The sequence below is a fragment of the Mirounga angustirostris genome, unplaced genomic scaffold (genome assembly GCF_029215605.1).
Source record: "Mirounga angustirostris isolate CCGP_5_RB_7025 unplaced genomic scaffold, mMirAng1.0.hap1 SCAF_4, whole genome shotgun sequence".
In the NCBI taxonomy this organism is placed as follows: domain Eukaryota; kingdom Metazoa; phylum Chordata; class Mammalia; order Carnivora; family Phocidae; genus Mirounga; species Mirounga angustirostris.
In genome coordinates this window covers 10,945,190-10,965,101 of record NW_026991712.1, presented here as the reverse complement: position 1 = coordinate 10,965,101, position 19,912 = coordinate 10,945,190, and the positions used below count along the sequence as shown (strand labels likewise).

At 48.6% G+C, this 19,912-nt stretch overlaps 1 protein-coding gene across 1 annotated transcript in view; it reads right to left on the bottom strand.

Annotated features, from left to right (window-relative positions):
- Positions 1-2,104: 2,104 nt before the first annotated feature.
- Positions 2,105-19,912, bottom strand: part of ADCY8 (adenylate cyclase 8) — a 227,586-nt gene continuing 209,778 nt past the window's right edge. Inside the window, exons 17-20 of the mRNA XM_064587441.1 lie at positions 15,037-15,183; positions 6,947-7,039; positions 5,445-5,559; positions 2,105-2,614 (exon numbers count right to left, since the gene is read on the bottom strand). Of these exons, the coding sequence (XP_064443511.1) occupies positions 2,127-2,614; positions 5,445-5,559; positions 6,947-7,039; positions 15,037-15,183 (843 nt within the window). The 3' untranslated portion in view covers positions 2,105-2,126. The remainder of the gene's footprint in view (positions 2,615-5,444; positions 5,560-6,946; positions 7,040-15,036; positions 15,184-19,912) is intronic.

The window sequence follows — 19,912 nt, the reverse complement described above, 5'->3', positions numbered from 1 at the left end:
CTTGGTGAACTCTCTCCCTGGGGCTGAATCCACCTCCCCACAGCCTGTCTGCTTCCCGGGGCCTCTGCTGAACATGCCATAGATTCCAGAAGGACCCTGCGCTGTGGATCAGACCAAAATTTGATGGCCCACATCAAGTTTCCTCTGTCTTTGGGATGCCGTGCTGTCAGAGTCTGATGGCCATCAGAGGCTGGACTCATTGCTGGCACGTTTGCCGAGTCCCCAGCCCACCTGAACTCAGCTTCCCCCCTCTTTCCTGTGGTTCCAAGTCTCAGCACGCGCTGAGCTTGACTTTGTTTAAATGTCCTCAGCAGTTTGCACTGAACAAACCTGGAGGCTTTCTCGGTCTGCAGAGGTAATAATGAAGGCTGGTGTTTGGAAGGCTTTACAGGTGACAAAGGTTCTCACCTGATACCCTCTTCTCACTATATTGGGACCTTGTGTATTTCTTTGATACCTGTATAGTTTCTGAGAGCAAAGGTCATTCCAAACATGGCTCGGCGTTCAAGCCCCTCTCCCCACTCCACTGCTTTGTGCTTCACTGGATACCATAGTCTCTCTTCTGCCAGGGGGGTTCTCACTGGAGATATATCAGGTAGGTATTTCCTTGAGAGCGTGTCCACTGGACCTAAGTTTCTTCTAAATGGCCTGCTGTTAAGAGTCAAGAATTTAGAGAATGGTTGGGATTTCATACTTCTCCTTCCATTACTTCAACCTTGTACATTCCTCCAAAACAGAACTTACCAGAGTAGCTCAGTGTTTGCAAAGATGGACTTAGACGAGTGTAGATTCTTAGGGAAGAGATAATGCATCTCACTACATTTCGTTTTCCTTTTAGTAGTGGACACAGGAAGAGCCCTTTCCCTAACGTCCTCTGTAGTGAGTGGGGCCAGTGACTGAGCTATGGCAAGAATATGCCACCTCCAGGCTGGGTGCCTAAGACCTTCTGAGCGACGCCCCTTCCTTCCTGTCTTCTCTTCAGCTGGCTGGACATAGAGGACCAAGCAGAGCGCTCTATGTCCCCAGTGGCAGGAGGTTAAGTCCTGAAATCATGGCATGGAGCACCCCCCCCACACCCCGACTTGTCCAACAGGATGTGAATGAGAGAAATCTCTGTGTTTTAGCCACTAAGGTGGGAGTTACCTGTGACAGCGGTCAGTGTTGACTGACCGATAGAGTTCTGATCCTAGTTCGGCAACTAACTACACCATCTGGGAAAAATCCTTTAATTTTCTGAACTCTCTCACCTGCACGAAACTTTCCTGGGAGTCTTTGAGGTCAAGGGACAAAGAGGGCGTAGGATGCAATCTTCCCAGGAGAGGGTGTAATCCACCTGCAACCACTTCCCAGCCCATGACCTTGTCACTGTTCCTCCAACAGGTCGCATGGGCTTGATCCCACTTCTGGGCCTTTCCGATTCTTTCTGACTCCTTCAATTTTCTCCCAGGGTGCTTCTTTCTCATCGTTTAAAGCAAATCTTCAACACAAAGGCCTCAAAGAAGGCCTCTTTGTGGATTCCAGCTCAATAGCCTCCCTGACCCCCAATTCTTTATCCCCATTGTCCTACCCAATTTTCTTTATTGCTTCTACCTCTAACTGGAAGTAGACCATTTATGTATTGGTTTATAGGAATATGATCTATTATCCGCACCCTGAATGCTAGCTCTACGAGGGCAAGATTTTGCCAGGATTTCTCTGGAGCTTAGGAAAGCAGAGGCACATTGTAGGTGCTCAATATATGCTGGTTGAAGGGATGTACAAGGTACTGTGGGGATTACATGAGTTCATTATGTCAAGAGTTGGGCATTGGGCCCTGCACACCGCAGGAGCTCAATAAATGGCAGGTGTGTCAAATGTCTGTTTACATGTCCCTCTTTCACACTCAGTTGTGAGCCTCTCAAGGTCAGGGACCGGACCTTATTTATCTGTGCTTCCCAAAGAACCTTGTACATAAGAGGTGGTCAATAAAGGTCTGTGATGGAAGAGAAACTCAACTCCTATCTTCAATTAGTATAGCCAAAGACCAATGAAACCATCCTTGTTCTAAAAAAAATTAAACCTTTTTATTAGTATATTTATTTTATATATAAAAGAAATACAAAAAAAGAAACACAAAGAAAATGCTTTTATGGCAAATCGGACTTGTCGGTGCCTTCAGCTTGGGCTCCAGGCTCTGGCCCGCTGGGTGTCAACAAAGTCCGCCGGTTGTAATGACCCTTGATAATCCCAGTGTTGTTGTTCTCGTTGAGGAGCTGCTTCTGCCTTTGCCTGTTGAGGGACTGGACAAGGCCCAGGACGACCGCGGCCAAGGAGTACTGCCCGGGCAGTCTTCTCGGGGGCAGGATGAATGGGTTGGGTTGGACTCTTCCCAGCAGAAAGTACGTCTTGATTTTTCCTTCCTGTTCACTGATGCCCTTCACATAGATCTCCCCTCGGTAGTCAAAGGCAAAGCCCTGGTCCTTCAGGATGAGATAGGTCTCCTCGGGGACTTGGATCCTGCCGCTGACCCCTGTGCTGTCCATTCGACTTGCTAGGTTCACGGTTTTGCCCCAAATGTCATACTGTGGTTTCTTAGCGCCGATAACGCCAGCTACCACCGAGCCGTGGCTGATGCCTACAGGTGACCAAAGGAACAAGAGGTGAGAGAAGAAGGACATCACTGAGGTGGCTGCACCCAAGCCTGAGACAGTGACCAGCGAGGGGGCGGTCTCTGTGCTTAAACTGCAGGGCCCAGATCCCACCTCAGTTACTCATTACATGTGTGGCCTGTGTCCGTTCCTTAGCCTACGTGGACCTCACTTTTCCCATCTTCAAAGTAGAAGATGAATCGAGATGATGGAAGTAAGGCCTTGGCCTGGTGCCTGACAACCAGGGGGGGCTCGAGAGGAAATTATTATTATTCTCACATGGACACTGACTTATCGTGGCTGCTGGGACAGACGGAGCACTGGACCAGGAGTCAGGACATCCGGTGTCCTCCAGCCTCTTCTGGTACAGTACTCTGAGAGCTGGGGTAGAACTTTTCCTTCTCTGTCTGTGTCCAGGTCCTGAGCATCATTCCCTGGTCCATGGCAAAAACCTCCCACCCGGCCTCCCCGTCCCCTGCCTTGTCCTCTGCAGACCGTCCTCCACACCACTGCCAGAGCAGGAGGGCTCTTGTTGGGGTGCATCTGACCAAGTTCCAACCCACTTCAACACCGCCATGGCTCCTTTGGCCTACAGGATGATGCCCATGCGCCTTGGAACCTGAGCCAAGGGCCTCTCGAATCTGGCTCTTGCCTGCTTTGTCAGCCTCCTTCACCACCACCTCCTTCACCATGTCACCTTTCTTTGCATTGTACCCACCCCGAAGTGCTAGAGTTGCCCTCACCTGCCGGCCATCAAGTACCTCTGTGCCTTTGTCCCTGCCCATCTCCCTGCTTGGACTATCATGTCTGCCCAATCCCACTGTTTATTTGGCAAATGCCTTTGAAAACAGTTTCAATGACTCCTCTTTCATGAAACGTAGGCTTCTTTTAGGAATAATAACATTTCACTAATCATGGTGGTGGGCATATATGTCTCCTTCTAGTAGACTTAGAATTTCTCATGTATTCTACCTGACTAGACACCTGCCAAGGACCAACACTGTTCCAGGCGTGGGGGAAATGGTGGAAGAGAAAAGAGACATAGCCCCAGCCCTCATGGAGCTCACCTTCTACTGGGGAGAGACAGAAACAAAAAAAAAGTAATGTATCAATGAATCATGAAGACTATAAAGAAAAACCAGTCGGGTTGGAGGGAGAGAGAGGTGGGAGGGGGCATTTTGGAGGAGGTGGTGAGGGAAGGCCTTTCTAAGCAGACATCTGAAGACAGTGACAGGACAAGCCATGCAGATATCTGGGTTAGATCATTCCAGGCAGGGGGAAGAGCAAACCCCTCCCAGCCCCACACAAAATCAGAGAGAAGTGACTGAGAAATCGGAGAAGCGGACCTTTCAGACCGCGTGGGAGTTACAGGGATGGAGATCTCTCCGTGATTTGCAGAGCACTTACAGACATCACCCCATCTGATTCCACGTTACTACCGCAAGGTGGGGGCAGGGGCGGGGGGTGCGGGGAGCGGAGGTAAATAATATCATGCCCAGCTTGCACATGAGGAAACTGACATTTGGAGGGTTTAAATGGCTTGTCCAACATCGTAGAGCCGGTCGCAGTGGACCCAAACACAAACTGAGATGCCCAGCCAAGTCGGGAAAATGATCTTCTAACCTCTGAACGACGCCAGCACTCTGAGATTTCACACCAAGGGTCGGCCCTGACCCCAGCGACATCTCCTGGCTTTGTTCAGGGTTGATGTTCTGCTTTTTTAGTCCTGGTTCAAGTGTGTGGTCAATGATTTCAGAAAGGACACGTAGGGTTGATGGAACATGTGGGAACAAGCCCTGAACATCCCAGCCATAGATCCAAAACATAAAATAGGACTTCTTTTTATTTTGGTGAACAAAGGTTCCTGGCATTTGTTAGATCTGACAAGTCAGATATTGGCATTTCTTGACCCTTGTTTCTTGAAAGCTACTCAGGGAGACCTAAGTCAGTCAGATGACATGCTGGCCAGAGGATATCTAAAATCCGAACACCGCAGCGAAGGTTGTGTCAGCCTGCGGCCTGGCAGCCAGAACGTCACTGGTCTGTCCTGACGTCCTGGAGCCCCTGCCCGAGCGGCCATTTGGCTGTGTGATCATAAGTCATTACTCCCCTTCTCGGGGCCTGAGTTGACCCACTATGGAATGAGAATGTGGACTAGAGCAGGGGGCCTTCACACCTTGCTGGAGGGGGCCTTGGAGAACCAGCAGGGATGCCGAAGACATTGACAGTTATACACGTTATAAAAGGTCACTATTCACATTGCCATGGTTTCAGTTGCACTGTTGCGTTGCTCCAGGGTGTCTCTAAGCTCAAGGAAGGGTGAGCTGTGTGGCCAAGGAAGAGCCAAAGGCTTTCTCTGTCCCTGAGCAACATAGCATCTGACATCCTTGGGACTCAAATCCTGCTTTTGTTTTAAGGCATTATCCAGAAGAACCAGGGAGCAGCACCCTGACCAACAGCATCAGATGACATGAAGTCGGAATGAAAGGACAGATGACTCAGCTCTCTCCCCCAACAGGGCCTTGTGTGCGTGGGGTACCGCACAAGTAACTTGGGAGAACAGTAGCTAGGGCGTAGTGTTTGCTGTGTCTTTCTGCACACGGGCCAGTGTCTCTCCCTGGCTTCCAGCACCCTGAGTGAGAAGAAGGCCAGACTGGCCTGAGCTGATGCTCCCTGTCCTTGGCAAGGTCACACTGAGCCTGCTGCTTTTCGCAGGAGAAAGCTACCCATGGCCCGGGGCATCGGGAGGGTCCGATGGAGCCAGGCCAGCCAGCTCTGTGGGGTCCCCCACTCGCCACACCTCTGGCGGCTACTCACCAATCCGGAGTTCGAAATTGTTGAAGGAATGCTTGTTGATCTCCTGTATGCTCTCGGTCAGGGCGAGGGAGAAGTCGGCCAGGGCGCACAAATGTCCCCACTTGTCTTCACATTGCTGGAGCAGAGGGGAGAGAAGAATTCATTCACTGTGGCGAACGTGAACCTTTCTGCAGCAGGGGCCTGTCCTATGTCCCAGCCCACCTGCGCGTCCCTGAGATGGAGATGACCAGGTATGTGAGCCCCTGTACACTCAAGTCAGCAGCGTCCCCGAAACGCGGGATGACGGGAGATGTGCTGAAGCGAGTGTAATATGCGTGGCTCATCACATTCCTTTCCCCACATCTACACTTGTCCTGTCGGGTTGACACACCACACATTCCTGAGTACACATACGGTGTGTATGTGTGTGTGTATGTGTATGTGTTTAAGTGCTGGGAAATCTGTATATTTCCTTTGAAGCGCTCACACTGTCTGTTCAAGGGATGTTTCATATAGACATTTGCTCACAGAACTCCTGAGGGAAGAGCACAGTAAGCCTCTGGGCCTCTCTGAACGTCAACCTCCTCAATTATAAAATGGGGATTCACATATATGTCCTGCCTGCCTCCCAAAGATTGCATGAGATTGTGTATGTAAAAGCACTTTGTGCCCCTCCAGAGCACAGGTCGGTGAATCATGGTGGGCCAGATAGTAATATTTTAGGCTTTGTCATGGTTGCTCAACACCACCATTTTAGCTTGAAAGGAACCAAAGCTAAACTATGAATAAATGGGTATGGCTGTGTTCCAATAAAGTTTTATTGACAAAAACAGATGGTGGATCAGATTTGGCCGGCTGGTTGTACTTTGTGGACCCTGCTATAGAGCGCCACGCATGCTTCCAATGACTAGTGTGGGGGTCTTCCCAGGGAGTTGCTCGTGGAATGTTTCTAGGTGTTTAGTTGGGATGCAAGTGAAGGAAGGATGAGAGGAAGAAATGAGGATTCCTTCTTCCCAGTAACTTAGACTCATATCCATGTAGGCTTTTGCGTGGGAGCATGACATGGTCTCAGGTAACTCATCCACTAACGCTGGGAGGTAGATGCTAGTGTTCCTACTTGACAATAGTGCCTGGCCCACAGTCAGCCCTCAAAAGAGTGTGAGCTGTTATTCTTACATACTGTAAGAATAAGAACACAGCCTGGCATCAGGGGTTTGATAACAGCTACATCTGAGTCATAGCCAGGGTATTTCTTGGCCCTGATTTTGTTCGTCAAGTCAACAACGAGGTTCAGAATGGCACCTAGAGGTTTCTCAATCATAACGAAGCATCGTTAAACCCAGTAGACCTTACTTCCCACGGGAGCAAATGTACGTCACACAACCGGAGTATCCAGTTCATCAGATTCTCTCCCCACCAGTCCGCATGCAGCCTGGTGACGGTAGAGCCTCACTGCCTTCAGCGACATGAGAACAGTGAGGTGCCTGCCATGTGGTGTGGCCGTGTGCAAGGAGTTGCTTTACCTGTTTTTCGGGGGACAGGCCTGACACGGCCATGTAGGTGCTGCCAATGGTCTTAATCTTTTCAATGTCCTGGAACCGGTCTTCGCCAAGCAGCTGAAACAGATCCAGGCAATGATATTAGTCCTGGTGTTTATTCTTCCAGAAGACGGGGTTGCTTTCCTGAAGAGGCCCCCGGCTCACAATGAGGACTACCTCTGCCTGGTTTAGCATCCTCAAGACAGCTACTTTTCTCTCTGAGAATCATGCCTTTAGACAGTCAACGTACGTTTACTGAGCACCTGCTAAGTGCCAGGCGCCACGATGGGTGCACCCAGATACTCTTTAAGGAGTAGATCTGTTTCAAAGTAGACTTCAAAGGAGTAGATCTGTTATTATCTTTGAAATAAATGGTTATTTTATTGGTTCAAAAAAGAAATCACAAATGTTCCCCAATCCGAGAACAAATCTTTTTTGGCTATACCTTCAACATGTATTTGGAATCTTAACACTTGCTGACAGCATCCCGGTCTGAGCCATTGTTGGCTTTCACCTGGTTGTTGTACCACCATGACCTACCTACTCCCTCCCTCACCCCCACACTCCTAGCCCGGCAGCCAGAGAGATCCCATTCCACGGCAAGTCAGATCATGTGCCCACTCTGTGCAAAACCCTCCCATGGCTTCCCATTCTACTCCCCCCAACAGATGTCCACGTCCTAATCCTTGGAACCCGTGGATATGTTACCTTTCATGGCAGAAAGGACTTCGTAGATGCGATGAAGTTAATAATCCTAAAATGGGGCGATTCCCTAGATTAGCTGGGTGCACTCCACGTAATAACAAGCATCCTTGTAAGTGAAAGGAGGAGGCAGGAAAGGTGGAGAAAGCAATGTGAGGGCAGAAGCAGGAGTCAGAGGTGTGACTGCCGGCTCTAAAGATGGGGGAAGGAGCCACATGCCAAGGAATGCCGGTGGCCTTTAGAAGCTGCAATGACATGGATTCTCCCCTGGAGCCTCCAGAAGGAACACAGCCCCACTGACACCTTGATTTAACCTGTGAGATCCATTTTGGACTTCTGACCTCCAAACTGTAACATAGTAAATTTCTGTTGTTTGGAGTCACTAAATTGGTGGTGATTTCACTTGATCTTAGCCAAAAGACCAAGAAGCGATTAAATTGGTGGTGATTTGTTACAGCAGCAGAAGTAACTAATACAGCAACTATCCATTGATCTTCTGCAATGTCTCATGAACAAGATGGGAGGTCCCAGCCATCAGAGGGTTGACAGCCCAGGCAGGGGCGGGACCACATGTTAAAGAAATAATCACACAAGACGTCCCCTAGTTCAATTCTAGGAAAGTGCATGATGGAAACATACAGGGTGTAGGAACGAGGAGAATGGAGCATTTTGTTAACATCTGGAGGCTTCCCTGAGCAAGTGATTTCTAGCTTCACTTTTAAGAGCGAGGAAGGAAAGGTCTTTCAGCGGCGGGTGCTTGGCTTTGTGTGCTGGGAAGCTGGTGCCATGGAAAGGGTTGCGGGGAGCATCCGGACAGAGGGGACAACACGAATGAGGGCCGGAGGTTGGGGAGAATGCATGTTAGTTTCAAAGAAGTAAGAAGAGGGCTGTAGTTATTTTTCTCATCTTAAGAAAAGTCCTTGTGGACATCACATTTCTTTTGCTATAAAAATCCTCAAATTGTCTCTCCTCACTGCCTCTAAATTCTTCCCTGTGCTTTTCTAAATCCGCTACAGACCGGCATCCCGAGTCCCCCCTTAACACTGACATGACTCTTGTTCAGACCTGTGACGACCGTTCCCATTGCCTGACCACTGGCCTCACCCTGCTTGGCCCATCAGCAGGATCTGACCAGTTGATTGTGACACCTTTCCCACGCACGTGGTTTCTGCCCACTCATGGCTTTACTTCCATGTCACTGGCAATTCCTCAGTCCCCTTTGCTAGTTCCTTCTTATCTTCCTTAACTCATGGTGTCGGTGGCCAAAAGGCTCAGGCCCAGACCTCTTCTCTTTTCCATTTTAACTCACTCCCTGGGGCGCCTGGGTGGCTCAGTCAGTTAAACAGCTAACTCTTGATTTCGGCTCAGGTTGTGATCTCATAGTCATGGGAACGAGCCCTATGTCTTGCTCCATGCTCAGTGGGAATTCTGCTTGAGATTCCCTCTCTCCCTCTCCCTCTGCTCCTCCCCCCACTACATAAATTTAAAAAATCTTAAAAAAATAACTTACTCCCTTGCAATCTCATGATGGCTCATGGCTTTCAACACAACCTCTTTGCTGAAGATTCCTAAATGTATGTGTTTTCCCTTTACCATCAGACTCTTTCTGCACAAAATTGCTCAGTGACATCCCTGTTACGGGCCTCAGAGGCATCTCTAGCCTGCCATTCTCAAAACTACACCCTTGGTCCTCTACCCATCTGCTATCTTGATTAATGGTGTCTCCACTTTTCCAGTTGTTCTGGATAAAAACATCATAACCTACATCCAACCTTTCAGGAAATCCTTAGCTCACCTTCAAAGACATCCAGATTCTGACTGTGTCTCACTACCAGCCCCACACAGGCCACACATCCATGAAGCCAGCCCTGAATGGAGGATGTAGGTTCAAAACGCAAACCTCCCTGGCTCCCAGGCTAAGTTATAGCCTCTTACTCCCCTGTGTTGGCAGGTATTTAGCTAGAACTTCTGGTTTTCCAACTCTCTGCCTCCCTTTAAGACTACAATATGCTCAGGGCTCATGCAACAGGTGGGTCAGACCAAGAAGACGAGATGGGTTTTCTACACACATCTTGCTACGGGCATCCTCTCAAAATTAATCTGGAGCTAAGAAAACATGAAAAATTCTAGCTGGAGAGAAATTCTTCTGGGAAACAAGGAAAACTGGCAGATGCTTTTGTGATTTGCTTTGGGGTGTGTGTAACCCAATTCACAGCTGAGGCGTCCTTTGTTTATTATTTTTGTTTCTTGAGGCCATTGTTCTGCCCTGGCGAAGGTTCCACCAACTGCACCCAGGAAAGGAAGTGGTTGGAGCATCCTGCACATCCTCAGCCTGGGATCATGTCTGACATTCGCCTTCACACACCACTAAGCAGGTTTGGTCTCTTAGCAGCCCTGTGGCTGTTAAAATGTTAGCTCAGGGATCTTGGCATATCTTTGGTTACCCATCTCTCTCTCTCTGCCTCCTTACAACTGCCTTTCCCCAGCTTTCTGCAGGGAGGGGGGAACCCTTCCTTCCTCTCTTCTCTTGGAACGACTTGGCCAAGGGCCAATTTCAGGCCCAGGAAAAGCTGCCTCCTCCTCAGAAGTCAATCAGAAGGCAGCAAGAGGCTTCATTATTTCATCGAATGTCCATGCAGCAAATGTATCGGCCATATAGCTAAAAGCATCTGGGGGCATAATGCAGGTCTTAATCAGCCCCTTTATTATTTCGCTTGTCTGCACAGAGTGCCGAGATGTGGGAGCATGCTTCGGCCTTCAACAAAGCAGGGGCTGTGGGGAGAGGAGCCCCGGCATTGGGTTATTGCAAACCCAGTCTTGGAGCATGTGCTCCATGCAATGTCCTGCTTTCCTCTGAGCCAAGAATGAATGTCACACGCTCCCAGGTTCCCGTGGTACTTTTATCAGCAAGAAGAGCAGCACTGTTACTAAAGTCAGCACCAGGCCATCTGGCTGGAGCTTAGCCAGGGCAGAATGTGGAGGGTCTCTCTTGACACAGAGGAACAAGGCACGTCTGGGTGTCCGAAGGACCCACGTGGGGAAAGCTGAGAGTGCTCAGGGTGGGCAAGCCATGGAATGTTCCTGCTGACTGCATGCTCTTCCCTCTTCCTCCTCTGACCCTTCTCTTCCACTTCTTCCCCTTTCCGCCCCTTCTTTCCTTTAAAAAAAAATAATTAAAAATTTAATTTAGTTAACATATACTGTATTATTAGTTTCAGGGGTAGAGTTCAGGGATTCATCAGTTGCATATAACACCCAGTGCTCATTCCATCATGTGCCCTCCTTAATACTCATCACCCAGTTACCCTAGTTCCAGCAACCCTCAGTTTGTTCCCTAGGGTTGAGTCTCTATGGTTTGTCTCCCTCTCTGATTTTGTCTTATTTTATTTTTCCTTTCCTTCCCCTATGTTCATCTGTGTTGTTTCTTAAATTCCACATATGAATGAAATCACATGGTATTTGTTTTTCTCAGACTTATTTCACTTAACATAATACCCACTAGTTCCATTCACATCATTGCAAATGGTAAGATTCCATTCTTTTTGATGGCGGAGTAATATCTCATTGTATATATATACCACATCTTCTTTATCCATTCATCTGTGTTTTTTTTTTTTAATTTTATTTTATTATGTTATGTTAGTCACCATACAATACCTCATTACTTTTTGATGTAGTTGATGGACATGTGGGCTCTTTCCATAGTTTGGCCATTGTGAACATTGTTGCTATAAACATTGGGGTGCAGGTGCCCCTTGGAATCACTATGTTTGTATCCTTTAGATAAATACCCAGTAGTGCAATTGTTGTGTCATAGGGTAGCTCTATTTTTAACTTTTTGCGGAACCTCCATATTGTCTTCCAGAGTGGCTGCACCAGTTTGCATTCCCACTAGCAGTGTAAGAAGGCTCCCCTTTCTCCACATCCTCTCTGACATCTTCTTTTTGATTCTCCCTCTCATCTCTGCCCTCCTCTCTTCTCTCACTTTCCTCCAGTTCATCCTCCTCCCCTCCTCCTGGTCTAAAACCCAGCTCCTGGACCAATCAATCTCCCCCTCTCCTAGCAATCCAACTTCCCTCTGCAAAAACCCATCTCTACCACTAGGGGCGCTGTCTTGTTTTGGTAAGATACCAGGTGTCTACAAATTGGGGCACGGAGATGCAAATTTAGTTCATATTTATTTATTACAATTTAAATACATGCTCGTGAGTACCTTTGGGGGGTGGGGGACTATAGAGTTTAAAATAAAACAGCCTGATGGCTCAACCTTCAGTCAGGTTTTTTTTTTTAAATACAGTTATTTTAATTTTTTTTAATTTAAAGGTATGTTTTGGATTACACTAGTTTATCTTCACCTTGCTATTTTCCAGCTTGTTTTTGTCCCCCATTAATTAATTGATTGATTGATTGATTGATCCCTTTAGCAAATAAATACTTAGTAAACATCTCCTATGTTCTAGGCATAGTGCTAGTCCCTGAGGACTTAACAAGATACGTAAGAGTTGGGGCTCCTGGGTGGCTCAGTCGGTTAAGCGTCTGCCTTCAGCCCTAACCCTAACCCAGGGTCCTGGGACAGAGCCCTGCATCAGACTCCCTTCTCAGCGAAGAGTCTGCTTCTCCCTCTGCCCTTCCCCTGCTTGTGCTCTCTCTCTCTGAAGTAAATAAATAAAATCTTAAAAGAAGACCAAGATACATAAGAGTATAATTTCTATCTTTATGAGAGTATGGCCTGCCACAAAGAGCTGGAATAAAGGTACTATTATCATGGAATCACCCTCCAGTCTCCACAATGCAAAGCCCTCCGTATGAGTACACTTACTCCTGACATCCCGTGTAAAGGTGATTCAATCATCTTGTCCCTCACTAGACTGTGAAGCCATGGGAACAAGAAGTGACTGTGTCTTATTTATCTCGATCCCCACCCCCATCCCTAGAACAACTAAAACGGCCATTGTTGTCTTTTTGACTACAAAACTGGAACCATAAATGACAGTTAATGGCTAAAAACCAAAACAGTATGGTGGACCTGGGTTCATATGTTGACAGGTGGCAAAACCTGGGCTCTTTCGGTGTCCCAGAGCCTCAGTGTTGCTTATTTATAAAATGAAGGCTAATAATTCCTACTCTGTGTATTTCGCTGAGGGATAAGTACCGACTGAATGTTATATATTGAAACTGTTTTGCATTTGTGGCAACACATGGTAAACACCTATATCAATAAGATGGGTTTCTGCCCCAGAACTTCATGGTTAGTGGGGGAGGCAGATCTGTACACTGAAGGATTTTAGGTTCTGTGATGAAAGGTTTCAGAGTATAAGTTTTTCATCAAAATAGGAGTGATGACATTTACCTAGATAGAAGGGGGATTAGAAGAGGTGTCAGAAGTAGAGATGATGTTTGGTTTTTTTTTCCACATAGTTTCCTTTTTTTTAAATTATTATTATTATGTTATGTTAGTCACCATACAGTACATTAGTTTTTTTTTTTTTTTTTTTTTAAGATTTTACTTATTTAGGGCACCTGGGTGGCTCAGTTGGTTAAGTGACTGCCTTCGGCTCAGGTCATGATCCTGGAGTCCCTGGATCGAGTCCCGCATAGGGCTCCCTGCTCGGCAGGGATCCTGCTTCTGCCTCTGACCCTCCCCCCTCTCATGTGCTCTCTCTGTCTCAAATAAATAAATAAAAATCTTAAAAAAAAAAGATTTTACTTATTTATTTGACAGAGAGAGACACAGTGAGAGAGGGAACACAAGCAGGGGGAGTGGCAGAGGGAGAAGCAGGCTTCCCGTGGAGCAGGGAGCCCGATGCGGGGCTCAATCCCAGGACTCTGGGATCATGACCTGAGCCGAAGGCGGACGCTTAATGACTGAGCCACCCAGGCGCCCCAGTACATCATTAGTTTTTGATGTAGTGTTCCATGGAGATGAAATTTGAATGGATTGTTTAGTATTAGGTTTTCTGTTGGCCATGGAGTTGAGGGAGACAGGACAAGGTATAGTGAGGATGGTATAATTTTGGGGCAGAAAGAGCAGAATGTGGAATAGCCTGGTGGGTGTAAAGGCTTGTAAGCTGCTGGATGGTGGGTGGGGGGCCGGGGGGCACTCAGTGGGAGGTAAGACCAGAGAGGGTACCGGACAGCAAGTGCAAAGCCTCAGGTGACCTTACAAGGAGTTGGGAGCCACTGATGGCCTTTAGGTTTCAAGGGGTTGTGAAAAGATAGTTGTGCTTTTGGTGATGGCTGAGGTGAGGTACAGGAAGGGGCAGCTAGGGAATGCCGCAGCCATCCAGGGGAGAAGTAAGACGGCCGAATGCAAGAAGATGCTGAGGAAGGGCAGACCAAAAAGCCATCAGGAAGGAACCCACAGGACTCAGTAGCTAAATGGAACCTGGGGATCGAGGGAGAGGACATTGAGTGATGTCGCAAATGCTCTTGGTGCCCCACGTACATCTCCTTTGTGGGGCCATTCTCAAGAATGCCATGAGGTCTGGCTGCTGACAATGCACTGCTGTACCCTTTTTTGGAGAACTGCCTTGGGCCACGGGGAGCCCCTATGCTGGAAATGCCTGGGAAGTGAGGCAACCACCCCCCCACCAAGGGGCAGCCCACAGCCAATGGCTGACCAAGCTTTTGGTTGTACAAAAGCTTGGCCCCCTTGCCTCAGCGTGAAACAACTCTGTGGTACCACTTATGCTCCTGAGCTCCCCAGGGATCAGGCTAAGAGGCTAGACCTCAGCTGAACCCCCATCTTTACATGGCCTCTTCCCTAACATTTTCTTGATGAATCGCTTCCCTTCTCAGGCCTGGGCAAATGGATAGACAATGGTGCCTTACTTGAAGCTAGAAGATTGGGGTTGGGGAGGTTCTTTCCTGCCAAATCTATTAATGTAAATACAGTGCCATATGAGTATATCCCCCCATGTCACGTGTTCTTTACACTTACGGAGCCTAAAAGGAGAAAACATTATCTGGAGCACCTGTATACTTGTGTTTAGGTCTTTGACCAAATGCGAATTGATGGTTTTCTCTCTGGCACTTTGAGCAGATGGAGAAATGTCCCCATCAGTGCCCAGTCTCTGAGATGCCAACGCCTGCAGAGCAGTGGCCTCCAATCAAGTCCTGGTTTTGCCATTTGATGGTTGTTTGCCATTGGGTCAGACTACCCAGCCTCACCGACGCTTCTGATCTCGATCTCCCAGATGGAAAAACAATGGCGTTTATCTCACATGGTACTTAAATTAGCTGATACATGTTTGTGTTCATACTGCAGCCTGGGGTTCTGTGAGTACCAACCGTGGCTACTGCCACGGCGAATGTGATGCTAGGACAACAGGGATGCCCACCGGGGCCTGTACGTTTCTGAGGCTTTGATTTACCTCATCGAAGTCAGCAATGATCTCATTCAGCAGGCGCAGGCATTCCACTCCTTGGTTATTCATTTCAGTCTGCGAGTAAAAGTCTGCAAACCCCGGGATGGAGGCGAACATCACTCCGACGGCATCATAGGATTGAGAGTACAGCTCCTGCAGGGGCAGACACGGGGAGCCACAACTGGTCATCAGAGGTGAGGTTCTGCAGTGATGCTCCCTCGTGAGCACGTGCACCTACTCCCATGCACAGATGCCCACGGAGAGCACAGAGAACGGGGCCCTGACACTGGCATGTCAACACGGTAGCCATGTGCACTGGGGCCGTTGACAATTCATGGTCTCCAGCCTCGGCTGGGCCCCGAGTTCGGACTGCACACCCTTTGACCTTGGTCACCTTCCCTCTGTCGTCCTAGCAGCGAGTCCAAACCCTCACCACTGTCCCTGACTTCACCCCCCACTCGATTCCTCTCAAGAAATGATCTCGTCTCTTAAGTCTGTGGCAAAAACTGAGCCTCTTGGCAGTGACCCAGCACTGTTCCAATACTCATACTTGTGTCTACGTTCATATTTATTTTCATCCCCTTTGCTTCAACTGCAGACAATGCATTTTCCTTCTGCTGAAGGTCAACATTTCTACCAGATGTCTTGACAACTCCTGCTTCTAACTTCTTCAGCAGCTTCCTCCTGCGGTGATCCTTTTCTTTGTTCCTTCTCTCCTCCCCCTTTTCCTCCTCCTCTCCCTCCCCTCTTCCCCCTCCAAATGTGCCCTACATGGAATAGTATGACACCCCCTGGAACCTGAACACACTTGTGACCATCCACCCGTCTCTCTTCCTCTTTGCACAAACTTCCCAAATGAGTTCCCTCCATGGCCTGTCCCCACCCTGGCAGTGTTCATTCACATGTCAGGCCGAGATGAAGTGACTCTGGAGCAGGTCAGACTGCCGGCCAAAGTGGAAAGAAAAAATCACTCCGTGGCATGGGTATTGGCTCATCTTCCGGGACACCTATGTGGGTCAGTGGGGTCACCCTCCCAAGGCCACGAGTCTCTTGACTTTCCTTGTTTCAGTGATGCTGCATTTGCGTTCCTTATGCCTGGCTCCTTCAGAGATGCCTTTTTGGGGCTTACCTTCCATCTGAAATGTTGGTGATGGCTGTGGTTCTGTCCTTGACCCACGGCCAGGTTCAAAGTTCACACACTTACCCGGGCCATCTCGTTTACTCTCCACCTTTCACCAACATTCAGGCGGGACATCTTCTGAACTCCTGTCTTCGAGTCGGCTCCCGTTCTCAGGCTCTCAGCCGCTGGGTCCCAAGCTGGGTTGTCCTCATACTCTTCAAGCCACACCCAAGTGCCTCTTCTCTCCACCTAAACCTGCCCCCCTCATGCTCTCAGTGGGCGGCACCAGTGTCGCTGAGTCATCAAAGTTAGAGATGCTCAGAGATGCCTTGATGTCAGCCTTCTTCCCCATCATGTTTGGATTCAATAAACTGCCAAGTTCTGCTGGCTTTCTTTTTGTCTCAAGTATTTTTTTCTGCCCCCTCTGCCGTTGCTATTTATCAGGGCTACCCATTTTCCTCCCCACACTGGGTTCCATGACTTGTTTTGTCCCATCCCGAGGCATGTTCCCCATGGTGGCCGCAGTGATCTTTTAAAGACAGAATATTGACCATGCCTCTCCCATTCTTCAAACCTGCAGTGGCCCACAACTGCCCTCAGGATAAAGCTCAAACGCAGCTGCATGCCATATATTCATATATGCATGCCCCTGCCTCCACCTTTCTCTTCAGCCTCATTGCCTGCGATTCCCTGCATCGGACCTCATGTTCCAGAAACATTGTACTCCTGTGTAAGGACGGTAGCAGATGCTGCAGGTGTCCTGACTGACCGCCGCTCTCCCAGAAGTCCAGCTGTGGGCCCTTGCGTTGCTTTGCATGGAGCTTTTCTCTGACCACTAGAGGGCACTCAGCCCCGTGAGCAGCTGGCTCACTGCTCCAGGAAATTAATGTCCCTGGGGTGCTGCTCTTAACCAGCGACTGATGGCAATGGCCTTATAGTCCTCAGCTCCTTCACCCCTTGGGCCAGGCTGCTGTGAGGTATGCTATCAGTATGTCCCCGAATTCCCAGTGGGATAGAGCTCCAGTGCCCCACAGAGGTAACTAGTCTGATAATGCCTCATTTAGCCCTTCCCTCCCTTCCCACTCTCCAGCCTGCCTGGGCTTCCCGGAACCACCTCCAAGCGAATGACTTTCCACCAAATCCTTGTCTCAAGGTCTGCTTCTGGAAGAGCCAAACAAAGACACACACACACACTTCTCACACGTGCATGCTTTGATTCCTACTGTCTGTCCCTTGACGGGACATGTCCTTCCTTCTTGAAGTTAGCCTCCCTAACCAGGCTAACCTTGTTTTCTGCCTTCACTAGCCACGTAGATACCATGTCTGCTGTGAACCTTCCCAGACCCGTAGCTGGGGTCAGGAGGCTGAGCGCAGCGCCCCGGCAGCACCCGGGTTGCCTGCTCACCACCTACTGTCTGTCTCTTCCTTTGGAGTGAATTCCACGAGGCAAAGACCCCATGCCATTCACCTCGGTGCATTCTAATCATCCAGTTCATATTTTTTGGATGCCTGCACTATCATGCCTGCTGTTTATAGCATCTGGTACAAGGTAAATGCTCTAACCTGTTGAAATTAATTACTCCCTGGTCTTTGCAGGAAACATCAAAGCTTACCAAGCGCTTTCATATGAATTCAATGATTTAATCCTTGCAGTGATCCTGTGAAATAGGCACTGATTCTTATTGCACTTTACAGATAAGGAAAATGAGAGAGAGAGAGAGGAGTTAAGCTGTGGTTCTGGATCACACCACTAGCAGTGGATGAGCCAGGGTTGGAGGACCTCCAGGGCCCTCCCCATGCAGCTTGTCTCCTCTGGCTTTCATGCCCTTGGTCTGAGAAAGATGGTGACCCTGATTCAAGATCAGTAAGTCTTGAGCTTCAAGCGTGGATGAATCTGAGTACTTTCACTAGTCCTCGTCCAAAAGAGCACAGGCTGGTGGTGACTGGCTGCCCTGGGTTGGGTTGGGCAGGGCGTGGGGAGCGCAGATCATGGCCAAAGGGCAGAGCCATGGCACGTGGCTTTCAAGGGGTGGCCATTCACTTTGGCCTTGAGCAATGGAGTGATACCCCAGAAGGAGCCTGACTCTGTTTTATCTGACTCCTCCAATTGGCTGTGATTTGGAGGAAAAAAAAAAATCTGTTTATTACATATTATATTAGTTTGTTCAGGCTGCCATCACAAAGTGCCACAGACTGGGTGGCTTAAACATAGAAATTGATTCTCTCACTGTTCTGGACGCTACAAAGTCTAAGATCAAGGGTCAGCAGGGCTATTTTTTTTCCCTGAGGGCTCTCTCCTGGACTGGGAGATGCAGTCTTCTCCCCATGTCCTCACATGGTCTCCCCTCTGGGTGTGTGTACAGCTTAATCTCCCCTTGTAAGGACACAGTCAGAGTGGATTAGGGCCCTGCCCTAATGGCCTCTTTGGAACTTAATCACCTCTTTAAAAATCCTATCTCTAAATACAGTTGTATCCAGACGTACGGGGGGTTAGGACTTCAACAAATGAATTGTGGGAGACACAATTCAGCCCACAACACCCATTATTTCTATTTTCTGTTTTAAAACAGAGAGAAAAGAGAAAACCCTATCAGAGCCCTCTGAAACCCAGTCCATAATGACCCAGTGGGCCAGCTTGCCTCCCACTTCTGCCTGGTGATATATAAATGCTGCTGTGATATAAAGGCGGGTTGCCAGGGGTTTCTCATCAATCATTTATCTGCTTGAGTGTTCTCACAAATCCTAGCTCCTCCCAGCCTCTTCTTAGTTTTACTTCTCAGCCTCTGCCAACAACCGGAATGTTCCGGTTGCTTATACAACACAAATAATGCTAATAATGTCAGCTACATCCATGGAGCGCTTCCTGCGTGACAAGCATGACACAGAAGTCTGCACGCACATCACCGTGTTGAATGCTCACAAACCAGGACCTAGATACAGTTAAGATCCTGGTATACTTGTGGGGAAACTGAGGCACGTAGCCATTAAGTAATTCACCCAAGAGACAGAGCCGGACTTCATGCCCGCCCAGGCAGTCTGACTCCAGAGCCCATGGCACTGGGGCTGCTACTAATGCTAATAAGCAAACACCATGACTGCAACCACCACCCCAGTAACCACAATAATAATCAGGATAATGCCTGGGAATAAATGTCACTGGGACTGGAAACTGGATCCGTAAGTCCTTCTCAATGGATGGTTGATTGGACCTGTGGTGTTGGGGTTCCCAGTGCATAAACTTCAAGACCTATGACCTGAGTTCAGTTCTTGACTCTGCTGCATCCTATTAGGGGTTGGAGGGGTGGGACTGGGGTGGGAGGAGGCTCAGTCCTCTCTGTCAGACGCTATGTGGTGAAGAAAGTGGCCCTAAGGAATCAAACCCAGGGCAGTGGGCTTTCAGGTGCACCAGGTGGCCTATCTATACCGAACCCACCTTGCACTGGGCTGTGTTGGGCACTTCGTGTGTGTTCTCACCCGATTTAATTCCCACATTGACTCAGCAAGGTCTGTATTATTTCCTATGAATCAGATGAGGAGATGTACTCAGAGAGGTTGGGTAAACTGCCCTAGGTCACACAGCTAGTTAATAACAGAGATGGAATTTGTGCTGCACACAAAGGAGATGAGGGGTTTGGGGGGGCGTGGAAAAGTGCCAGCCACCTGCCTACACCTTTAAAGACAGCCCCATTGTTCAACTCTCCCCAGTCCGCTGCTTTGAGTATGCCATCTGTTTCTTGCTATTTTGGGCTCAAAGAACATAAG